At 50.0% G+C, this 23,716-nt stretch overlaps 2 protein-coding genes across 2 annotated transcripts; one reads left to right on the top strand and one right to left on the bottom strand.

The window, feature by feature from the left end:
* Nucleotides 1–1,230: 1,230 nt before the first annotated feature.
* LOC120674628 lies at nt 1,231–1,536 on the top strand. The gene has a single exon (XM_039955779.1). The coding sequence runs from the start codon at nt 1,231–1,233 to the stop codon at nt 1,534–1,536; it is 306 nt and encodes a 101-aa protein (XP_039811713.1).
* A 10,741-nt stretch (nt 1,537–12,277) lies between these two features.
* On the bottom strand, nt 12,278–19,540 carry LOC120673738 (homeobox protein knotted-1-like 1). Its single transcript, XM_039954728.1, has 5 exons — nt 19,037–19,540; nt 18,804–18,908; nt 18,531–18,681; nt 13,002–13,252; nt 12,278–12,919 (listed from the first exon to the last, which is right to left on the bottom strand). Exons 1-5 carry the CDS (start codon nt 19,217–19,219, stop codon nt 12,731–12,733), a joined length of 879 nt encoding a protein of 292 aa, XP_039810662.1. The 5' UTR covers nt 19,220–19,540; the 3' UTR covers nt 12,278–12,730.
* Between the last annotated feature and the right edge of the window lie 4,176 nt (nt 19,541–23,716).

Raw genomic sequence — 23,716 nt, 5'->3', positions numbered from 1 at the left:
AATGTATGGATCTGAGCAAAGCTAAGATTACAACCGATCTAATCAGCTTTTCAAGATCTAACGCTACAACAAAGGAACTGATAGCCGGTTAAATAGATTGCTAAGCTGGGTGAATTGTGAATAAATCTAGACGAGAAAACAGCGATGCGCCAGAGATCAAAGCCTAGATGAATTCGATAACTTTTGAATAGATCTGAACGAAGCAACAGCGATGCGCTCGGAAGTTAAAGCTCAGATTATTCGGTAAATGAAAACTTACCAGCAGATCAAGTCGCTCGAATGTGAGGCGTCCTTGATCAACTTGAATGAACTCGCAGAAAAAGAAAATAGCGAAGCCGCCGACAGAAAAGTAAATTGCAAGGAAAAAGTAGGGTTTTTTGATTGGTCCTGTGACAAACCTTTTACAGAGACCGAGGGTACATATTTATACTCTGGACTAACTTGCCTGACAAGACAAATCTAAACTAAAATGAAATACTAAGATACATGGACTCTATCTCTCCCTTCCGTAGAATCCTCTTCAATTAAACTTCTCTCTCATCCACCGTGCCAACGCCGATCCGAATGCATAACAAATCCTAGCTGATTGCTCCCGTGCGACACATGCAAGGAAAACACACGCATGTATTCCCCCTTCTTTATTTAATCACCTCTTGCTTGCACGTGGAAACCTTTCCTTCAATCTGGCCTCTTTCTTTATTCTAATCAGCTTCGGATGCACATATTGAACTTCCTTTATAGTTAATCAATCCGGCCATCACCTTTAATAACCTTGCATGCACATTAGGAGCATCTCCCTAAAGCACGTGCATGTGCACCCGCCTAATTTGCAACCTTCTAGAAAGGACAGATGCCGTCAGAAACTTGCTGATCGCTGTCTATGTGCACGCCCGATCTTTCTTGTTGCTTGTGATCTCTGCGCACATATGCCAATAGCCGATGATCTCCATTATTCTAATTACATCGGATTTACTGATCAAAATCCGGTGTCAACACATGTACGCCCACATCTTGGAGCTCATGGGGATCGGCTTGGACAAGCTCCGCCCCAGCGAGTCGCCGTTCCACGGCGTTGCATCGAGGAAGCGAGTCCAACCCCTCGACCAGATCGATCTGCCCGTCTGCTTCGGCACGGTGGCCAACTTCCGCAAGGAGGTGCTCACCTTTGAGGTGGTGGGGTTCCCGGGAGCATACCACGCCATTCTGGGACGGCCATGTTACGCCAAGTTCATGGTGATCCCCAACTACACCTACCTCAAGCTAAAGATGACAAGCCCGAAGGGAGTCATCACCGTCGGTCCCTCGTTCGAGCACGCCTACGAGTGCGACGTCGAGTGCGTCGAGCACGCCGAGGCTCTGGCAGTAGACGAGGCTCTCGCCGCACAGCTGGAGGACATGACGAACGAGGCCATGGACTCCGCGCAGCGACACACGGGCAGCTTCGAGTATGCCGAGGGTACCAAGGACGTACCCCTCGACCCCAACACCCCAGATGGCAAGACGCTGAAGATTAGTGCCACCCTTAGCAACAAATAGGAAGTGGTGCTCGTCGACTTTCTCCGCGCCAACGCTGACATCTTCGCGTGGAGCCCCTCGGACATGCCTGGCATACCGAGGGAGGTCGCCAAGCACTCCCTTGACATCCTACCGAACTCCAAGCCGGTCAAGCAACGCCTGCGGCGCTTCGACGAGCTCAAGCGACGGGCGATCGGCGAGGACGTGCACAAGCTTTTGGCGGCCGGATTCATCAAGGAGGTATTTCATCCCGAGTGGCTAGCTAATCCTGTATTAGTTAAGAAAAAAAATGAGAAGTGGAGGATGTGTGTAGACTATACCGGTTTAAATAAAGCATGTCCAAAAGTTCATTTTCCTTTGCCACATATTGATCAAATAGTTGACTCTACTGCGGGTTGTGAACTTTTATCCTTTCTTGATGTGTATTCTGCTTACCCCCCAAATCAAGATGAAAGAGTCCGACCAGCTCGCGACTACTTTTATCACCCCTTTCGGCATGTACTGCTATGTTATGATGCCCTTTGGCCTTAGGAACGCCGGAGCTACATACCAGCGATGTATGCTCCACATATTTAAGGATCACATCGGGCGAACTGTAGAAGCATATGTCGATGACATTGTCGTGAAATCCAGGAAGGCGGACGACCTGGTAGCCGATCTCAGGATCATGTTCGATTGCCTTAGGGCCAAAGGGGTAAAGCTCAATCCCGAGAAGTGCGTGTTCGGAGTCCCTCGAGGCATGCTCTTGGGTTTCATCATCTCCCAGCGAGGCATTGAGCCCAACCCTGAAAAGTCTCGGCCATCACTCAGATGGGGCCGATCCGAGACCTATAGGGGGTACAGAAGGTCATGGGTTGCTTGGCAGCCCTCAGCTACTTCATCTCACACCTCGATGAGAAAGGCGCCTCTATATCGGCTCTTGAGGAAATCTGAGCACTTTTCGTGGACCCCCAAGGCTCAGGAGGCCCTTGACAAACTCAAGGCATCGCTCACTAGCTCTCCAATCCAAACACCACCAATGGACAGCGAGCCCCTCTACCTATACATGGCAGCCACGACTCAGGTCGTCAGCGCGGCCATCATTGTGGAATGACGAGAGGAGGAACACACTCTGTCCGTCCAGAGGCCGGTGTACTTCATTAGTGAAGTGTTGTCTGAAACCAAGACACGGTATCCACAGATCCAGAAGCTGCTTTATGTAGTGATCCTAGCTCGGCACAAGCTGCGCCACTACTTCGAGGCTCATCCCGTCACCGTGGTCTCATCTTTCCCCTTGGGAGAGAGTCCACAATCGGGAGGTCACTAGTAGGATAGCCAAGTGGTCAGTGGAGCTGATGGGAGAGACCCTCACCTATGCACCTCGCAAGGCGGTCAAATCCCAAATCTTGGCAGACTTCATTGCTGAGTGGACCGACACTCAGCTGCCCCCACCCCAGATTCAAGCAGAATGCTGGCTCATGTACTTCAATGGATCAGTGATGAAGACCGGTGCAAGCGCGGGCCTCCTCTTCGTCTTACCCCTCGGAGAGCATATGCGCTATGTGGTATGCTTGCACATCCTGGCATCCAACAACATGGCGGAGTACGAGGCCCTCCTCAGTGGCCTCTGCATCGCCATCGAGCTTGGCATCAAGCACCTCGACGTTCGGGGAGACTCCCAACTCATCATCGACCAAGTAATGAAGGAGGCCAGCTGCCACAATGAGAAGATGGAGGCGTACTGCAATGCAGTATTGCAGTACACCGCCTCGAAGATAAATTCGACGGGCTTGAGCTCAACCACATCGCGTGCAAGTACAATGAGGAAGCGGACGAACTAGCCAAGATCGTGTCTGGGCGGACCACTGTCCCCCCGAACGTCTTCGCCCGCGACCTCACCAAGCCATCCGTCGACTTCAAGAACCCCGCGGAAGCCATCAAAGCAGCACCCGAACCCTCGGGGGCTGCGACCGCTGAGCCCTTGGCCGGAGACCCCTCGCCGGAGGCGTCCGAGGCCATGGATGCGGAAGCTGAGACCTCCTCGGCGGACGAAGCTGAAGCGATGGAGATTGACGAGGCCCCACCTCCTCGAGACTGGCGCAACTAGTACCTCGACTAGATGATCCGAGGGGTCCTACCCTCGGACCGCGCTCAGGCGCGGCGCATCGCGAGACGGGCCAAGTCCTTCGTCTTGATCGACAACAAGCTGTACAAGCGCAGTCCTTCGGGCGTCCTACAACGCTGCATTCCCATCCCCGAGGGCAAGGAGCTAATCCGGGGCATTCACGCCGGCATCTGTGGCCACCACGCTGCGCCACGAACCCTCATGGGCAACACGTTCCGGCAAGGATTTTACTGGCCCACTGCGGTTGCCGACGCCACCGAAGTCGTGCGGACCTACGAGGGTTGCCAGTTCTATGCCCGAAAGATGCACCTCCCGGCTCACGCTCTGCAAACCATCCCCCTCACATGGCCTGTCGCAGTGTGGGGACTGGACCTCATCGGGCCACTACAGAAAGCGCCCGGGGGCTTCACCCACTTGTTGGTGGTGATCGACAAGTTCTCCAAGTGGATCGAGGCTCGACCCATCGGCAAGATCAAGTCTGAGCAAGCTGTGATGTTCTTCACCGACATCATCCACAGGTTCGGGGTTCAAATTCGACCATCACCGATAAAGGCACCCAGTTTACAGGCAAGAAGTTCTTGGCATTCTGCGACGACTACCACATACGTGTGGACTGGTCTGTTGTGGCACACCCACAGACAAATGGCCAGGTGGAGCGTGCCAATGGCATGATCCTGCAAGGCCTCAAGCCAAGAATCTTCAACAAACTGAACAATTTTGGCCGAAAGTGGCTCACGGAGCTACCCTCGGTTATCTGGAGCTTGAGAACAACCCCGAGCAGAGCCACGGGCTTCAGCCCGTTCTTCCTCGTCTATGGCGCCGAGGCCATTCTCCCCACAGACCTGGAGTACGGGTCACCGAGGCTCAAGGCGTATCAAGAACAGCAAAACCAGCAAGCCCGCGAGGACTCGCTGGACCAAGTAGATGAAGCTCGAGACGTGGCGCTCCTCCACTCAGCAGGGTATCAGCAGTCCCTGCGAAGATATCAAGCGCAAAGGGTTCGGTGCCAAGATCTCAACAAGGGAGACTTGGTGCTGAGGCTTCGACAGGACAACAGAGGACGCCACAAGCTCTCACCGCCATGGGAAGGCCCGTACATCGTCACAGAAGTGCTCAAACCCAGCACGTACAAGTTAGCTAACGAGAAGGGTGAAGTCTTCACCAACGCTTAGAATATTCAGCAGCTACATCGCTTCTATCTTTGAAATTCCAAGCTCTTTTGTACATAGCTTGTACTCGTATTCTGTATTTCCCGAAATAATAAAAGAGTACGCTTTACTTGTTTATTGGGAATCATCCGAACCCTCGGGGGCTCGGGTGCGCACGAACACTAAGGTAGACTGGGCTTTACCATCGGCAAAGCCAAGCCTCCCTCGGGGGCTACTATGGGGGGAACCCCCGAACGTCCCCGAAAATGCCACCGTTTTACGAAAAAATTTCGTATCTAAGATTCTCGTATACTTAGAAAAATATACGCAAGGCGTAAGCAACTACGGCACGGGCCGGCCGAGCCGCGGGACCGCCTATGCCTCCGGGATACGGCATCTCCACTCACCACCTCACGCATAACTCGCTTATGAACACAAACTACCTCGCATAAATTTATTTAAGTCGCATACGAGAACACGAAAACTTAGTAACAAAAACGGTGCACCCGGATGCACAAGGCCTCGAGCGGCCACACTATCAATTTACATCACTTAGTTTTTCTCACACGGAAAGATAAGTGAAGCAAAATACTAACTCGTTTACATGGACTCCACGGCCCGAGACATCTATAGATCGCCTCCTCCTTCATGCGGACCCTCGGTGGCATTGTCTTCAGCATCGGGCAGGAGGTCACCCTCGAGCAGTACGGACAAGACGGAGGTGGCACCCTCGACAGCGGCGTCGGCCTGCTCCATAGCAGCCACCGCGTCATCTCCCTCGACGCCAGGCGCGACGACGTAGCCCGTCGCCACCCGCTTGAGGTCCATGACGTAGTGTGTCGACACCACACCAAGGGTCCTCTGAACGCCGAGGCGGCAGGCGTCCTTGAGGCGTTCGGTCACTTGGCCGCCCAAGGTCCTCAGACGGCTGGCCACTGGGCTGCCAGATGAGCCCCCCTCCCCCTCGAGTTCCTGGCACACTGCCACGGCGGTCCTCTCCAGGTCCTCATGTTCATCCTGCATTGATGTGAGCGCGACCTGGAGGGCTTCCTTCGCCACAGTCTCGTCCGTCACCGCCTTCTTCAGCGCTGAACAAGAAAATGAAGATAAGTTTCGACAAACCAAAAGAAATTCAAGTGAATTTTAGATACTTACCCTCGGTACGCTCCTACTCCTGCTCTAGTGCCGCCCGCATGGCGTCTATCTGCCCCTGGAGCGCGGATAGGGAAGCCTCCCTCTCCTTGAGGGCGGACTCTGAGTCCCGAACGGCCACCTCCCGTGCCTCGAGGACAATGTCCTTTTGCATGAGGGTCTCAGTGAGCGTCGTGATGGCTGCCTCCTTGCCTTGGAGCTCGGCCTCCTTCGCCTCGAGCGCTTTGTCTCTCTTCTCTAGCGCCGCCGCAGCTCGGCCGCTTGTGGCTCAGCCTCTTGGGCCTTCTGGTCAGCTGTGGCCCGCTGCGCGTCGCACTCATTGTTGGCTCTGGCCAGCTCGAGCTCCAGCTCATGATTCCGTGCCTCCAGGGGGAACACCTGGCCAGCTCGGGCATTGGCTTCGTCCAGCTGCATGACCAGGCTGGCGTTATAGTGCTCGAGCCAGTGCACCCTGGAGTATAGTTGCGTTAGCCTAACGCTCTTGTCGCGTGACATGACCAGCAGCTGCTGCAAACAAAGAAACATGAGTAGACGTTATACGTACGCAATCAAAAACGAACGAGCAGGACACTTACATTATTGACGTCCAGATTCGCTTGCATAAAAGGATCCAGAGCGTGTGAGATGTTCTCCTCGATCTAGGCCCCGAAGGCAATATGCCCCCGTCAGGAATCCCAGGATGAATGATCGCCTAGTCAACCCCATGATCAGGCCCCTTGGACAGACCAGCCTCAAGACTACCCTCGGAGGCTGTAACAAAGTTGGCAATCCGGGCAGCGGCGCCAGCCGCTGCGTTCGGATCGACCTCCTCCACGACATCAAATCCCTCCGGCGGCATCACCGCTGCCGACGCCACATTCTCCGGCACTATCTGCGCCACCGCCACTCCTGCGGCACCCTCGCCCCCGGCCCCCATAGGCTCGGAGGCGGAGGTCTCTTCCTCTATTTGGCTGGTGGGGTGCTCCGATGCGTCCCCGCCAGTCTCTCCTTCCCCAGTCACCGGCTGGGCGGCGTCCTCCACGCTGCCTCGGCCGGTTTCATCTTCGGCATCCGGCCGGGCAGTGTGCTCCTCGCTACCTCGGCCGGCCTCCTCCCCGGCGCTCGCCCGAGCAGCCACTGTTGCACTGCTCTGGCCGGCGTCGCCCGGGTCCATATGCGCCCGGACTCTCTGGACTCCCCAGACCAGTGCCTCCCGGAGCTTCGCAACGGTCGCCTCCATCTCCTGAGGCCCTCCGGTTGGGGGCTACGCCACCAAGCGTGGCGTGGCGCTCGCCCCAGACTTGAGGACCTTAGATGGTGCAAGCGGGGCAGTGTTCGGGGTAGTGGCCTTATGGCTGGACCAAGTAGGGGAGCAAGCGAAGATCAGCAGAGGCCGGAGAATTGACCGAACAAACACAAAGAGCGAAATAGGAATTGCTTACCTCGAAAGGGCAGTCAACTTATTCTTGCCCGAGCTGCTCCTCTGGGCTCGCGGCACTCCGCCACTTCCCGACGACTGGCTTGGGGGCGCCACCCTCGGACTAGCCTGCACCCTCGGGGCTATCTGCCCGAGGGTCTTCGTGCTCGCCGTGGATGTCCTGCCGCCCACCGGCGTCGAGGACGCAGATGTCCACTCGCCCGCCGCCACAGGCGCGGGTGTCCTTCTGCCCACCGCCAGCATGGGCGATCTCCTGTCCAACCTCGGTGTGGGCACCTTCCCAATCGTCATCAGCGCAGAGCCCTTCTCACCCGCCGCCGATGCCGAGGCCTCGACACCGGCCCGTTGCTGGACCAGCGGAGGGCTTCTGGCCTTCCCCGCGTCGAAGTCCTCGGTCCCCGAGAAGTTCACCCTGCCGGACGAGGAACTCTGCTCCGGGGTGGACTCGGGCTTGGTCTGCGGTGAGAGGCCTTCCTTCTCCCACCTCCTATTCTCCTTCTCATGGTCCTCCTTTCTCTTCCTCTTCCTCTTCCTCTCGCAGGTCGCCTTCATCTCGTCCTTCCTCCTCTTGTCCGCCTGCGCACGCAGGCGGTTTGCGTCGCGGATCTCGGGGAGCGGAGGATTCGAAATGTACCCGATGTGGGTCAGTCCCTGCGAACATAACTAGGATAAGGGAGGGGAAGGGGGAGCAATGCAAAACCGACAATATTCAATACAAAACTTACCAGCTGAGTGTACCCCTCCACGGGGCGCATCTTGATCGCCCAGAGCTGCGTAACGTCAGAGGGGAAGTGTGCCACCGCGCTCTTTGCCCTCTCGGCGGCGGCGGCGCAGGAGAGCAGCCTCCTCGACATCCGCGAGCCATTGTGCGCAGCCTCGGAGGTCAGCTGGTAGATCGCTAGCCTCCTCTCCATCAGAGGGAGCACCCTCTGCCGGTGGAAGTTGGCGATGACGGCGGCTGCAGTCAGCCCCTGGCACGCCAGATGCCGCAGCGCGTCTGTGAACACCCCGAGCTTGGTCTGGCGATCGGGAGGAGACATCCCTTACCCCCAGTCATCCAGCTTGTCCCCCAGGACCTTGCCGGTGTACGCCGGGAGCCGCTCGCCGTCGTTGCGTAGGTAGAACCACCCTCGGCTCCACCCGGCGTTGTTTGTCATCATCTCGCAGGGGATGTAGAGGTCCCCCCCCCCCTCTTCTCACGCACTTGCAGCATGAGGCCACCGGTGCGAGCGGCCCTCCTCGGCCCTTGTTGGACGTACTTGGTGTAGAGCTCCCCGAGGAAGAGGTGCTTCCACAGCTCTCGGTGCGCCTCCACCCCCAAATAGCCTTCGCAGACGGCGACGAAGACCGCCGCCTGCGAGATGGAGTTGGGGGAGAAGTCGTGCAGCTCCACCTTGTATGGCAGAGCGCGCGGATGAATCGGCTGGCGGGGATGCCGAATCCCCTCTTGTGCAGCCGTGCCAGGCTCACGACATAGCCGCTCGGGGGCTTCGGCTCCCTCTCCTCTGGCAAGAAGCATTCGGTGACCAGCGACTCCAGGAATGCCGCATCGGTGGTGGACCTGCGCCGCTCCACCTACCCGAGGCTGTCGCCTGAAAAGTCGCGCTCGCACCGCACGCACCGGGACACGTCCCCACGACCAGCGAAAGACCCGCGCGCGACCCACGACCCCGCTCCGAATGCGGACTGTGACGGGATATTCCATCCAGGGATTATTCCAAGGCCTTACTGATTAGGGGTTCGAAGGCTAGCCCACCGAGGGTTCAACAGATGCCCCAGATCACCAGAGTCAGGGACAGCATGGACGTGCCATACAAGCAACCCTCGAATATGAAGTTCGAGACATCCTACGCAGCGTTCAAGGCCGGCCGAGGGTGCCTAACAGGGGGATCCCATCGAGGGAGAGCATCGAGCCCTCGGACCCTATTGAATAGGTCTGCGCCCCGCCTAGAGAACCCTCGCGAGCGCTTTACATGATGTGTCTATGGACCGCGAGCCGACCCTTATCGAATGGGGCACGGACGTCTGCTTGAACTACCCGCTAACAGCTCACCGAAGCATCCATGGCTCGCGCCTCGGGCATGGGTAGCCTGGTTTGCTTCACCCCTCCTCCCTGCGAAAGGGCGATGAGAGTTGTAACTCTAAGTCGAGGCCTCCCCTGAACACCTTCACATAGGCCAGGGCTCGGGGGCTCCTTGCACGCTGCGGCCAAGCCCGCACCCTCGAATAAATCGGCAATCGCCTGATTGTGAAATCCCACGAGTCAAGCGAACCCACTCATAATTAATGAGCCGTGTGGGTTGACCCTCAAAGGGCAAGAGGCCACCTCATCAGCACTAAAGAATGCCGAAGCTAGCTGAAAGGAACGCCGAGGCCGGCCTCACCCAATTGACCACACAAACGCAACGTCTATAGCCCTTGGACGAGTGCTACCACTCCTCCAAGGCCTCGGGGGCTACACCCGCGGGAGCGCTGACGCGCCCCCACGGAAGAAATTTCACGTATTCGAGGGACTAAAAGGTTAGCATCCGAGTCATGGCTCCGGGGGATCAAGCCTCTGCAGGACTGATACTCATCCCTACAAAGGCTCGGGGCTAATGTCAGGTACCATAATTAGGGGCACCCTAATCCAGGGACTAAACCGCCCTCAAAAATGCAAACACAGTTAAGCAATCGGGCCCACAATGCTAATCACCTTGTCAGACTCTACAGTCACACCGAACCAGGGCCAACAGTCTTCCTCTAATCTGAAGGGGAAGAAGACTACTCGACGGCGATCCTTGAGAGGAAGAAGCCACCAATGATGACAACTCCGTCGTCACTCTGCACCCAAATACCATGGAGCATCTACAGCTCTCCTACAGCACCAGGATCCTCCCCAGACTCCCAAGAGGCACAATCCACACTTGGCTCGCGGTCCAGTTCCACGGTACGGCCCATCCGAGGCCCCCTCGAATCCGTGGAATGGTCTCCGCCTCGCTCGAGGCCTCCCCGCCGAGACCTCCAGCTGTGTGCTGCATCCCCGCCTCGCTCAAGGGTAGCGGACCTACCCTCGGAGAGCAGGCCAACCCCGCCTCGGCCGAGCCCTCCGCAAGCCCTCGGCTCAGGGGGGAAACTCCGCCTCGCTCGAGGCCATCCCTCGGCAGATGGAACTAGCAACCCATCTGCTCACCCGCCTGACTTACAGAGGCATTAAATGTCAACCACTCCACCGCAGAACGCGGGTCAGGCGGCGTCAGGCCACCATGCCGCACAGCATGCTGTGACCGGAGTCCCGTCCGCCAACTCCAGTCACTGCACCACCATCCCCCGCACAGTTCCGACCCTGTGGGAACCTGCGACGCACTGCGCAAACGTGCCTGATGCTGTTCCCGCCACTGTGCTGCCTACTCCTTGTACTTCTTCAGCTGCAGAACCCTCGACAAGCATGGATGCAACCCTCGAACGGTGTACGGGCCTTGACCAGAGCAAGACTCCCGTCAGTTGAACCCTCGGCGCTCCTCCAGCTCAAGCATGGAGGACGGTACCTTCCACAGAAACCACCACGACGCGCACAGGAGCCATCAGGACGCCGGCGCGATCTCCGAAGGGCCCAGAGGCTTCCCAGGACGACCGCCATGCCCGGCGCCATACTCTTCAGTACTCCGCAGCGTACTTCCAACAGTAGCCAACCACTGCACCCCCACGATTCGGGGAAAAGACGATGACTTCCGCGATCCCCCTGTACATGTACTCAGCCCCTTCTTAGGTCTATAAAAGGAGGAGGTGAGCTCCCGCCCAAGCCATGGATATCTCATCTCATCTTCATCCACTCACACGCTCACAGAGCACTCGCCCACTCCCGATATTGGCACTTGTCTCAATCACTTAGCAGAGCTTCTCTCTTTCTCTCGCCTCGCTTGTACTCCCCTATTACAGACACTCCGGTGCAAGATAATACAGTGCACTTGCACACCCCTGCTGGACGTACGGCCCCCTGGCCGGAACCAGGATAAATCCGTGTGTTACTGTGTTACCTCCTTCATCAACCATTTAGGATTGGGACACGCAGCATCTTCACTAGTTAGTGCCAGGTCACCGGGTCTGGACACCAACAGTTTTTTTAACACGGTTTGAACCAGGCCCGACTCGACGTCTGTCTATTTTTGGTAATATTAGAAGTCACACGTGTGACTGACAGTCAAACCATCACACATGGTGGAATAATTTTTTTTATGCAGGAATAATTTTTTTGTTGTTGAAACAATTGTTCCATCAATAAAAAAGTTATTCCACGTTCAAAAAGTAGTCCGTAACTTTGTGTGATGGATCCACTCGGAATCACACGCGCCCCTACTTTCAGCTACTGCACCCTGCGGAGGCTCACCGATCGAATCGGCCTTTTTTTTCGAAAGACCGAATCTGCCTCTGTGAAATGCGAGTTGCATTATCCATCATGGAAGTCGACACGTAGGCCGGGCATTAACAAATTATGCAGAGGGAGTACCATTTCCATCTGTACTCAAGCTGCATTACAGGTTTGTGCTTCCTCGCTTTTCATAATTTGTAATTTCACAAACTTCCTTATTAGAATGCGACCATCAGCCATAATATTGCTATGAAGGACATGTTAACGTGCAGCCGTAACCACAGTATACGCAGACCATGGGCCAAGTCAAGCGACGAACGACAGTGGCGGCAGGGTGCGGCGAGCAAGGAGAGGCCTGACATCTCACTTATTCGCCCCAGATTTTATCGGTTGGATTAGCACAGAACAAGTGTAAATTTAGTGGCCTCACCCATTCGACATTTTCCAGAGCAGCGTAAATTTTTTTCCAAGCCTGTAATTTACGCCAGTTTTGATATCAAAACAGATACGGGGATCCTTTTCCTGAAGTTACCAGTTCAGTCCTGCCTAAAGTTTGCAGACCAAAAGGTAAAGCCAATCTGTACAAGAGCACAAGATTATAAAGTGACCACAATTTCTTTGAACCACTTAACTGATACACAGATACAGTAATTGCTAAACATCCGAAGGCTGCAAATGAAAATAAGTACCAAATATAGACAAACAGAACAACGGAACAGCACAGGTATATTTACCTTTATAAGCCCTTCAGCCTATCTAACAATTAAATTGGGTAGCCCAGTATTGCAGCCAATACACGAAACTACTAATAAAATGCTTTTGCAGGTCTCCCAAATTTGCTCGTACATACATTTTGTTTCATTACGACGACACCATATACACATGATCTTGCAAAATAATGAGGCAGAGGGATGATTTGATCAATTTCAGGATGACAGATATTTATTGTCAATTTTGACCCGGCAGATTGATGATCTTCACAAGCCAGGTCAGGCTACTGATTTAGCTGGCCAGTTTTGTGCCCAAGAAGTAGTGGATGAGCTGGTTCAGGGTCCGATTGTGCCAGTGTCGAAGTAGAGTGTTGTCCCAGAAGATCCACCAGCAACGCCCTCCATGAGCGCGAACCGCATGTCCTCGGACGGCTTCCAATGCCTCTTCCTCTGGTTGATGAACCAATTGTTGATCTGCTTTGGGTCGAGGCCAGTCATCGCTGCGAGCCTCACCTTATCTTCTTCCTGTCAGCAGCACAACATCAGGCAAGGCAACAGTTGCAGTGCATCAGGTTTTGGTTGAAGAGGGAAAATATTCGGCCTCTACCGTGGGATAAGGCCAGCGGTAGTGCGTGTTCCACCACTCCAGCAACACCGTCCTTGCATCTTTTGGTAGCTTCCCTTTCTTCCGCTTCTTCAGGAACTCTGATCGAAGACGACTGAGGCATCCACTGTACTTCTTGAGCAGCATTTCCTTGAGCTCATGGTCAGCCACGCGGGAGCTGTGTTCTTGCCCTATGTCTGGCACATCAGTGTCCCCTGAGCATTGCTCATCCTCCGAGGACCCCATCATGTCATCTGGAATGGAAGGATGAAGTCAAAAATAAATTAATTACAAGGCATCTAGGCATTCACATGTCACCTGAAAGTATGTTTTGCAAACATGCTGAGTAAAAAGAATGAAACAAACTTAGCATTTCGTTATTTTGTAAGTAGATCCTTACATTTCACAATATATAAATCCTTTGGTTATGCATTTCGTTATTTTGTAAGTAACACAGTGGGAAAATATTGGTACGTTTTCACATATATAGTCGTTACATGGAAACATGAATGTGCATCATATCCATCAGTTGTGCTAGATCTGCAGCGATTAGCATGAGTCCATGTAATTTCTTCGTCTCCAAAACATACTTGGAGACCCAAGAAGAACCAGCATGGCCCTTGATGACATGTTATTGGCGCTGATCAACAATGAGTACTTTCAGAAATAATTTTCTTTCTAAACCAATATCAATATTAAGTCATCTTCCAGGCGCGTCATCATAATAAATGTGTTGTACTTTTACCCCTTAACCAGAAGCATATTATTTGGTGTTCAGTCTTCATATGGCACCACTATAGAACCACAGAACAGATGCGGAGAAGCCTTGTTAAATTGTAAACTTGAAAATAATTGCGATAGTACACACCTTCAACACATATCACAGAAACATGTTTTCATCAAACTTGCTGCTAAACTGGATAGCAAAACAGTTTTGACAAATGTATTGCTTTAATAAGACCCAATCCTATATTCTTACTGTCCTAAAAAGTTACTAGAGACCAAAGCTCCTCTAGTCTAGTTGGTTAGAGGAGCTGAGGTATAGTCGTCCCCACGAGGTCGCGAGTTCGAATCCCAGTTGGGACGAATTTCCGCCCGTGGGTAAAAAAATTCCCTCGCTGTGCTCGCCGTAAGGCTTGGCCCTCACGGGCATGGGCCAGGGTTCGGGGATTTTTCCGCGGCCGGGAGAAGCCGTGTTGCTTCCTCTTAATGAAAAACGGTGGGGTCCGTTCACCCCTCCGGCCGCGTTTTTTTTTAAAAGTTACTAGAGTCTGGATGTCTTAAATGCGAATTTGTGGAAGAAACAATAGTTGTACGCATGTTATGGTTGGGAAGAAACTATAGTTGCACGCATGTTATGGTAGGGACACATAAATATAACATTGTTTGTCAACCTAACGTCAAACTGTCACGTGCTATTACTGGTTTGGGACAACCAATTATCAACCCATGATGTTCCCAATATCTCAGACTTAAGTTTGGTTTAACAGAAAAATATGGTGAGAAGACCTTTTTTTCCTACGTTATAAGAACAGGTTATTTATTTGGGAGAATTAAGTGAAATCTTACCGATCTGATAGTGCAACTACCATATCATGTAGAGCACAAAAAAATAAAGGTTTTGCCCTGTCTGTGCCACCCAAAAAGTGCATTTTGAAATGTGCAATTGTTTATTTTCCTTGCATCACACTCAACTAGAATCCATATATTTTTTAAAAAATCAATCACTGACTTAATTTTTTTTTTTTAAAAAAAAAAGAGGAATGGCCCCTACGTTCGGTCCTACCTTTTTTGTCACTAACAGAAGAGTTATTATTATTATAGTGGCATGACCAATAATGCATAGGCTGCTTGCATTTTCAAATTTGATTTTCCAGGGGTACAGTCCAAGATAGCCTACTTACTATCCAAACACCTAGCAACCACTATCTGACTTCATATGGCACAAACTTCTGCCCATATTTTCCATAATTTTCTAGGAGCCAAGAACCCAAGATAAGCTTCCATTCAGAATGCATCTGCCTTTCAATGTATAATCACCTTATTGCAAGCCTTTCTTCCCTATAAAAAATTGTAGGAGTAAACCTGCCATACCCCCATGCATCATCCCTTTCTTCTTCGGGGCCTACGTTTGATTGGGATAGCTATCTATATTGTTGAGAACTGTAGCCAATTTTTGTTTCCTACAGAAAGGTCAGTAGTTTAGGTCCCTTTAGAACAAAGGATTGCACCTTATTACTATGGATTTCTATGATGAGATGCATGGATCCATATGAATAGCTGAGGAAATCTAATGCAAGGTTAAAACTCCCCCCTCTGAATTCCTTTCATTTGTTGTAACCAGAAGCTTCATTGGAAATACTTTCCTGCATTCTGAAATCCTATAGGTTGGATAACTGCACTAGAAGAGAGATCCTATAGGACAATGTTTTATTTGCTCCAAAATTTCTCCAGATCCTACAAAATTCTGAGGGTCTCTAAATGCTTCCCAATGAACTTTATATTTCTTAAATTTTTAAATAAATAATTTCAGAAGTATTAGCAATTTCACCCAGGATCAAATTCCGTAAACATGTCATAACCAGACGAGGATGCACGTACACACATGATCTAGTCACAGACAGGCGAGGGTTTGGTTGCTCACATGTGCTTAATATAACTGAAAATTCACAAACAAAATGAGATTTCTGGGGTGCTAAAATTTACACCTTCATCTATTTTATTTTCCATTTGTCTTGATGTACAAATCATGGAAGCTCGCTCTGCTTATATAGACCTTCCAACATGAACTTTGAATGTAAAATTTGGTTGTATACACACACTAAATGGTCCAATTCCGAAAGTATCAAAATTATCAATTACTTGTAAATGGAAGGAATATATGTAATTAGATATTTAAAAAATGGCTGAAGTTAAGTACATGGCATATAATGGACAGCTAGATTCACAGTGCGTCAGTATTATATCTTTCTAGATCATTAAATGAACATTTTCTTCCTAACCTTCTTAGAATGTACATGATAAAACAAAACCAGTTACTATACGAGCTTAATTATAAGTATACATGGACAATGGATTCTTGTTATTTGCACTTTTTTACATTATTGGATCGATAACATGCTTTAATTTGTGCATTAGTTCGTGTGATCCAAGATTGATTCAGACAGTTAATACATTTTTTGGATTGATTCTTTGCATCATCAAATAACTAATATGTGATTAGTGTTTCACAAACCCCAAACCATATTGTATAGTTTCATCGCTGTTGAGAATAATCATGTTGGAAAAAACACATTAGTAAGTTGCAGGATCAGCCCAAGCAAGAAATGTCATATTTGGATTCTAATGACAATCAAACAAACTTTTGCATGCTCAAAAATGAGGTTTCATATGGGTGACGGCCATGTACGTATATCCCATTATGGAGAAAAAAAATTAATATACCAGAAGATAAGCCTTACAACCTGCAGAAAGTTGGCTCAAAACGTCAATGCTGCATCAGTTAGCGGGCACCACAAGGTCTTGTCAAGTCAAAACATAGCATTGCTTGTTTCCTAGTAAAATATTGGGGTACCCAAACTATATATTGGAACCAATAGACTAGCATGCACATAACATTTCATTTATTATATCACCTGCAGCTCTTATGACGATCTGAGCAAGGATTAGATCTAGATGGGACCTTTGTTAAAATCTTATTAGCCCAATGTACGTTTTCACTTTTTTTGGAAGAATAATCTCACTATACGATGTAACACCTGGCTTCATTGGTTTTCTTCTAATCCTGATAAATAATACTGTGTTTGATTAGCATCTATGTGTCCTGGCCATACATGCATCATCAGAGAACATGTCCAGCAAGGTTTCAAGTTAAATTAATTTCATCGGTGTTTTAGGCTCCAAATGGCCAGTTTGGAAATTAAGGTAGGAAAACTCAAGCTTTTATCGTGGGAAGGAAAACTCATGGTTATCTCCATAAAATAGTGGATCTCCATAACCAGTTTCCTAGTCATAGAAGGGTAACAAGCTAATAAATGCCTCCATTTCTCCCTTCACCGGGGTCAAAAAAAGAGGAGGGGGGGGCAATATGGTACACTGTAATATTATAAAATGCAAGCCATATAGAATAAAAATAATGTAAAAAAGAATCCGCACCACCAGAAATTACCACTACCGTGATGATATGATATGTCTTGTCAAGGTACAACCACCGAATCCGGCAAGAGATCTCCTAAGCACGAGCTAGCTCTACAAGCCTCTAATATAAACCTTTTTTTTTTCTCAAAAAAATCTCTCCACTTCAGGTACTCCTCTCCGTCCTCTGGTTAAAAGTTTAAAACCAGTATCCAGCATCATCCGGATCCAGCGAGCAGCAAGCTTGCGTTGGGCAGCAGCAAGGCCAGCCTCCCCACCACGCTCCTCTCAAGTTCCATCACAGAGCCTATAGCTACTAAAGCCTAGAGAGAGAGGACGCACGGTAGAGAGATAAGGTGGCTAGACAGAGACAAAGATCTTGTTTAGTTGCGTAAACTTTAAGGTGTAAAGTATTGTAGCACTTTTGTTTGTATTTGGTAATTATTATTCGATCATGGGTTAACTATGCTCAAAAGATTCGTCTCGCAAATTACGGACAAACTGTGTAATTAGTTATTTTATTTAGCTATATTTAATATTTCATGTATGCGTTCAAAAATTCGATGTGACGAAAAATCTTGTAAAATTTTGGAATTTTGAAGACAACTAAACAAGAGCAAAGAGGAGAAAGGCTACAACCTTGGACAAAACCCTACACAAGCACCCAAGGTGGCTAGATAGAGAGAAAGAGGAGGAAGGCTACAACCTTGGACAAAACCCTACACAAGCACCCTCCCAATGCTTTACTCCAGCTCGGACACCCTGCACCCCATTTGCATGGACACGATTTGACCCTTCAGCAAGAACACACGCACACGCATGCACATGAACACTTTCAGAGGCCTGCATCTTTTCTTTTGATACACACACGGCAACAAAATGCACGCTCACTCACAAAAACCAGCGTGCAACGCCATGTAACCTCTGGAATAGTACTGGCACTGTTTGGTTATCTTTCTTTCCTAGCACGTATGTTTTTCGAGAAAAAAATCTTGCATGCATGATGGTTTAAATGAAGTCTATTTGCAAAAAATTTTCAAGGATATGTGTAATTTTTCGCGACGAATTTAATAACAGTAATTAATCAATGATTTGCTACAGTGATACTACAGTAACTGTCCTCTAATCGCGTGGTCAAAGACCTCATTAGATTCTTCAGAGTTCCTAACGTGGGGTTCTGAAATTGGTTTTATAAGATGATTTTATTTGGCACCGTAATTAGCGATCAAAGTACATCCTAGCCCATTCTAAAAAAGAACCAAACAAAGAAAAATACCATAAGGCCACTACCATGTGCGTTTGCGATTGTAACTTGTTCCACCATGCATATGTACGGATGCGTGCCGCGCGAGTTTTTTTTTTTAGCTAGGCCGTAGATCGACGCGTGCGTTTCCTTACCGGAGTGCGTGGCGGTCGTCGCCGCCGGCGAGCTGCCGCCGCTGCAGAGGTTGCTGAGCTGCGCCTGGATGCTGCTCAGGAACGACGCGGCCTCGTCGAACGGCCGCGACAGCTCCTCCTTGTACCGCACCAGCACCCGGCAGTACGAGTCCTGGAAAGAAAATCCCAAGCGCGCGCACATGTAATAACAGACGATTAGGAGCAAATCGCGCGGCAAACTAGCTAATCGCGGCGCGCGGCGCAGAATTAAATTACGCTTGCCCAAGAGCAGACCATGAACTCGTCGAGCTCGGGATCGACGCCGATCTCCCCGGCGCCGCCGCGCCTCTGCCGGCTGACCTCCTCCAGCAGCGATGCCACCTGCGGAGGCGCTCCCACCTGGAGATCAAGAAACCGCGCGCACGTAGACGGCGCGCATCGACGTAGGCGGAAAAGCATCGATCAATTCTTGGCATGCGCAGTGAACCCTCGCAAGATCTCTCTGCACGCAGTAGACGCACACGCACCTTGCGGCACTCGATGTAGGCGGAGAGGAGGGAGGGGTAGCGCGGGTGGCTGGCGATCTGCGCCTTCATGAGCTCCGTCAGATCCGACGGCGGCGCCACCCCGCCGACGCCGGCGGCGGACGCCTCGCTCGCCGCGCCGCCGGCCCGCGAGATCCCCGGGTGGATGCTGTACAGATCCTCCATGGAGCGAGCGGCGGCCGCAGCAGCTCACCTGTGCATCACCACTATGCACGCCTGCCGCCGCTGTGTGCGCACCACGGCACAAGTGGAAATCTAGGACGCCACTGTAGTGAGTGATAATGATCCTCGTGTTGCGCTGGGGTTCCAAGAAAGTGAGGGGGCAGGGAGCCAGGCGCTTATGGGGAATTTAGCATCTGCTTTGCACTGCAGACGGAGAAGCTGCAGGTGCAGCAGGAACAGCAGGAAAAGCTTGTGATATCTGCAGCAGTAGAGAGAGGAGAGAGATTGGGAAAGGGAGGGTGGAGTGGAGTATTCTATGTGAAAAAGGGGAAGGTTTGGAGGGGTGAGGTATTTGGCTGTATTTTTCTTGGAGACAGATTGGGAAGGTTGTTATCGTCTTCTTGATTTGTTATAATTTGCATGGTTGGACCCTTGTGTGCGTGGGCTGGGATTTGGAGGATACCCTCAAGAAGGATGGCGGTGATCACCTCTCGAGTTAAATATGATTTTATCCATGGGATACCCTCCCGACACACACACAAAACAGGCGGTTCTTTTACAAAACCCACCAATCATTATCGGTTGTTTAATCAATTTTTTTGTTAAAATATTGCAGACTTGTTTTGTCCCATATCTGGATAGACACAGATATATTATTTTGGAAGAATAATTGAGAAAGGAGCTCACCATGCTTCCTTTTGTTTAAGAATCGCATAGTCTGCAAGGAGAAAGAAAGAAAGTGAAGTTGCAAGCATAGGCCGCGTTTGTCAGCGCTCCCAACTCGATTTCCTCCGCTCGGGCTCATCGCTTCTACCTGCTCCCGCTCACGATGCTCACAAAAAAAAACAAAAAAACTCGTTTGATGGCGCTCCACACACGCTCCAGCTCCAGGCGATGACGGTGAAAACGAGTTTTTTTAACAAGCGAGTAAAATGTAGAAATCGAAGCTAAATCCCGACCCTTTTGAACCCTAGGCCGTGTTTGGTTTTTTTCGCGCACGTTTCTCGAGAAGAAAATCTCGCATGCATAGAGTACTAAATGTATTCTATTTGCAAAACTTTTTCAGGAATGGGTGTAACTTTTCGCGATGAATTTAATGACGGTAACTAATTGATGATTTGCTACAGTGATGCTGCAGTAACCATCCTCTAATCACACGGTCAACGGCCTCATTAGATTCGTCTCGCGATTTACAAGGGGGATTGTGGAGTTGGTTTTGTAATTAGACTTCATTTGATACTCTAAATTAGCGGTCAAAGATGCTACAGTAATCCCATGAAATCAAACCAAACACCGTGCTAGCGTCGGTGCAGCCCTGCGAGTCGAGCTCCGTGTCACGAATCGACATCCGGCGCCGCAAATCAAGCTCCACCGGCAGGGAATCTGATGAGGACATCACTCCTACGGATACAAACGACACTCCTCAAGATGATATACAAGGTCCTATTACTCGCGCACGTGCTCGACAATTGAACTTACAGGTGAGTTCGTTCCTAAGTAATGTTTATTGTGAATCTGAGAATAGATTGCTACCTAATGACTTAATTGTACTTAGGAACAAAGGAGAGGACCAGCAAGGGTGTGGAGAAGGCCTTGGAGACGTGGAGGACCAGCAAGGACGTCCGGATCAAGATGGAGGCCCAAACCGATTCGACTTCGTTTCAGTTTCGGACTCCAGGAACAGGCCGCACTAAAACGGACGCCCAGGTTGCATACGGAGTCGGATTTGGGCGCATTTGATATGGATGGAAAGATAATTTCAAGACGCTTCCAATGGTTCTGGTATCAGGCTCAAATTCATCTGGAGTCGACGGGAATCGTCTGTGGAAGTTGGCGTCCAGAATCTGTTCCGTGCTGCGTCACTGTTTTTGGGCCGATGGCCCGTGTATCGTGTTGGAGCCCAATAGGGGCGCGTCCAGGAGATCATGCACGACCTAAACCCTTATTAGTAGCCGCCGCCGCCATCGTGAGACTTGGGTTTTGCTTAGATTATTCTGTCGAGAACAGTTTCGCCGCCGTGTCGGTTTGTGAGACCCCAACTTTGAGATTAATCTTTCATCTGCAGAGTCACTTCACTTGAGCTGCGTTCTTTCGAGTTCTTGTTTGTGTTCTTCGTTGCGTTTGCAGGGATTAGCCTTCTTGGCGAGGTCAACCGGGTTGTGACACGGTTGATAACCAGAGGAGTTGTGGTGCTAAGATTGCTGGATTCGGGTCTTAGGATCTGAAGCCGGATCGGTGTGTCTCGCTCCGCCTACAACGAGAGTTATTCAGAACCTGACGGAAGATCGGGAACCCACGTCCCCATTAGAATCGACCTCCATCCATTGTCCGGTCGGGAATCGAGACCTCCGGCACCACGAATCGAGAGCTGCACCGGCCACGGATCGACCTCTGCCACTTCGAATCATCCACTCTATATCTATACTTAGATCCTAAAATCATGATTTTTCGAATCATCCACTCTATATCTATACTTAGATCCTAAAATTAAGATTTTTTGAGGGGGTCCTGGCAGGTAAAATTTAAATTTAAAGATGACAATCAGTGGGTTTGCTTCTCCAGACTAGCAAAGAACATTGCTGGAAAAAGGCACATACGTACCAGGCCGGAACCCCCGGTTTGTACCGGGCGCCGGCCCGATACCGCCTGGCCGGTACTAAGTGGGTCGCTATTTAGTATCGGACAAGCGGCCCAGTACTAAAGGTGCACTTTAGTGGGCGCATTAGTACCGGCTAGTGGCTCTAGCCGGTACTAAAGTGCACCAGTATGTACCGGTTGAAGCCACCACCCGGTATTAAATTCCCTGGTGACCATTTAGTATCGGCTGGTGGCACCAGCCGGTACTAAATGGTCGCTAGACGTTGAGGGCTAGTGTCGGTGGCGCGCTTTAGTGCCGGCTGGAGCCATCAGCCGGTACTAATAGCCTCTCATGGCCACTATTTCTTTAGCCCGGTACTAAATTTGCATGTTAGTACTGGCCGAAGCCGTGACCGGTACTAACGGCTGCGGATGAATGTGCGTTTTTCCAAGTAGTGGAAACAGCTAATGTAGATGGGGTCTAATCATGGGTTGTCCGACCCGACGAACCCAACCCAACTTACCTGAAAAAAATCCGACCGATGAATATATTGGTCAGGTTCGAGCCAAAACTTTTTATTCGAAATCTGAAAAATCCGACCCTACCTGACCCAATCCAAAAATTATATATGAAAAATTGAGTTCTACCCAATCTGATCCTGTGTCAGGCTAGGCTTGGGCCCAAAATTTGGATCCGATGATTTATTTTTTTGACTCGACCCGACAGATTATCAGGTGTATTATAGATATTGCTTGATGATTGTTGTTGCAGCTACAGCAGCTAGCACAAGGCTCGATGTATTCGCTTGGCTTGTCAGCCAACCAGCCAATAGTACTGTTCTCTCATACTAAATCAGCACCAGCCACCAGTTACCAACCAGTCAGCAGTTCTATTCTCTCATACTCCCTCCTTCCCCGTTTATAAGGCATACACGTATATCAAGATTCAAATTTTCTCATCTTTGACCAATAATTTGACTATTAAATTTTTGTTTTTATAATGCAAATTTCATATGATTGGATTCATAATCAAATATAGTTTACAGTGATTATAAGTTTATAATCAAAAGTGATATAATATATGATAAATAAATGGTCAAAATATTGTTTAGAAGACCGTGTCATGTTCCACCATGCCTTATAAACGGGGAAGGAGGGAGTAATAAATTAGCACTAGCCATCAGCCACAACTAAGCGAACCCAGCGACCTCATAGCTTCTATTCCACGTGGAGCGATGGACCTAATAGCTTCTATTCCCGTGGGAGGTATTTCTTAAAAAAAATGCTCTTTAGGTGAAATCGGCCGAGCGTTCAACTTAATGTACTTCATCTCTATTAAATATTTATAAAACGTGTTATTCTAATTTTCATCTTGATCATTTCAAGTTACAATTACGTACTTATGCAAGACTCGGACATAATGGGTACGGCCCTTCAAACACGTCCTGTATACCTCCAACTCTAGTCCTCAAGTTCTTGGATCAATCTTGAGAGACTTCTCCGAGGCTTGCAAAATTATTTCGTGCCCAATCTTTTTTTAATTTATTACACAACACAACTCAGACATTTATAATGCACGTACAGTCATCACTATGAACTGCACAAATATAAGCCCTACTCTTATAAACATCTTCGTCACTATAAACGCACAAACACAAATCCTACTCTTATAAGCATCTTCGAGGACTGATCTGGTAAATCCTCATCACATGTGTCTCACTGTCGACGGAAACGTCACCTACTACTAAAAGCACAACACCGCTAAATTCTGAAATATTCGCTCCCACAGGAAGTGAAACCTAAAAACTAAGATGCTATTGAAACTCTTGTAATCACCAGTACACGTCATTTGGCGTGCCCAACCCTCTTAAGGCCGAGATCCAAGCTTGGCCCGGCTGGGATGGATATCCCAAGCTAATTCCA

The sequence above is a fragment of the Panicum virgatum genome, chromosome 5N (assembly GCF_016808335.1).
Source record: "Panicum virgatum strain AP13 chromosome 5N, P.virgatum_v5, whole genome shotgun sequence".
NCBI lineage: Eukaryota > Viridiplantae > Streptophyta > Magnoliopsida > Poales > Poaceae > Panicum > Panicum virgatum.
This window is presented reverse-complemented; position numbering and strand designations above follow the sequence as displayed.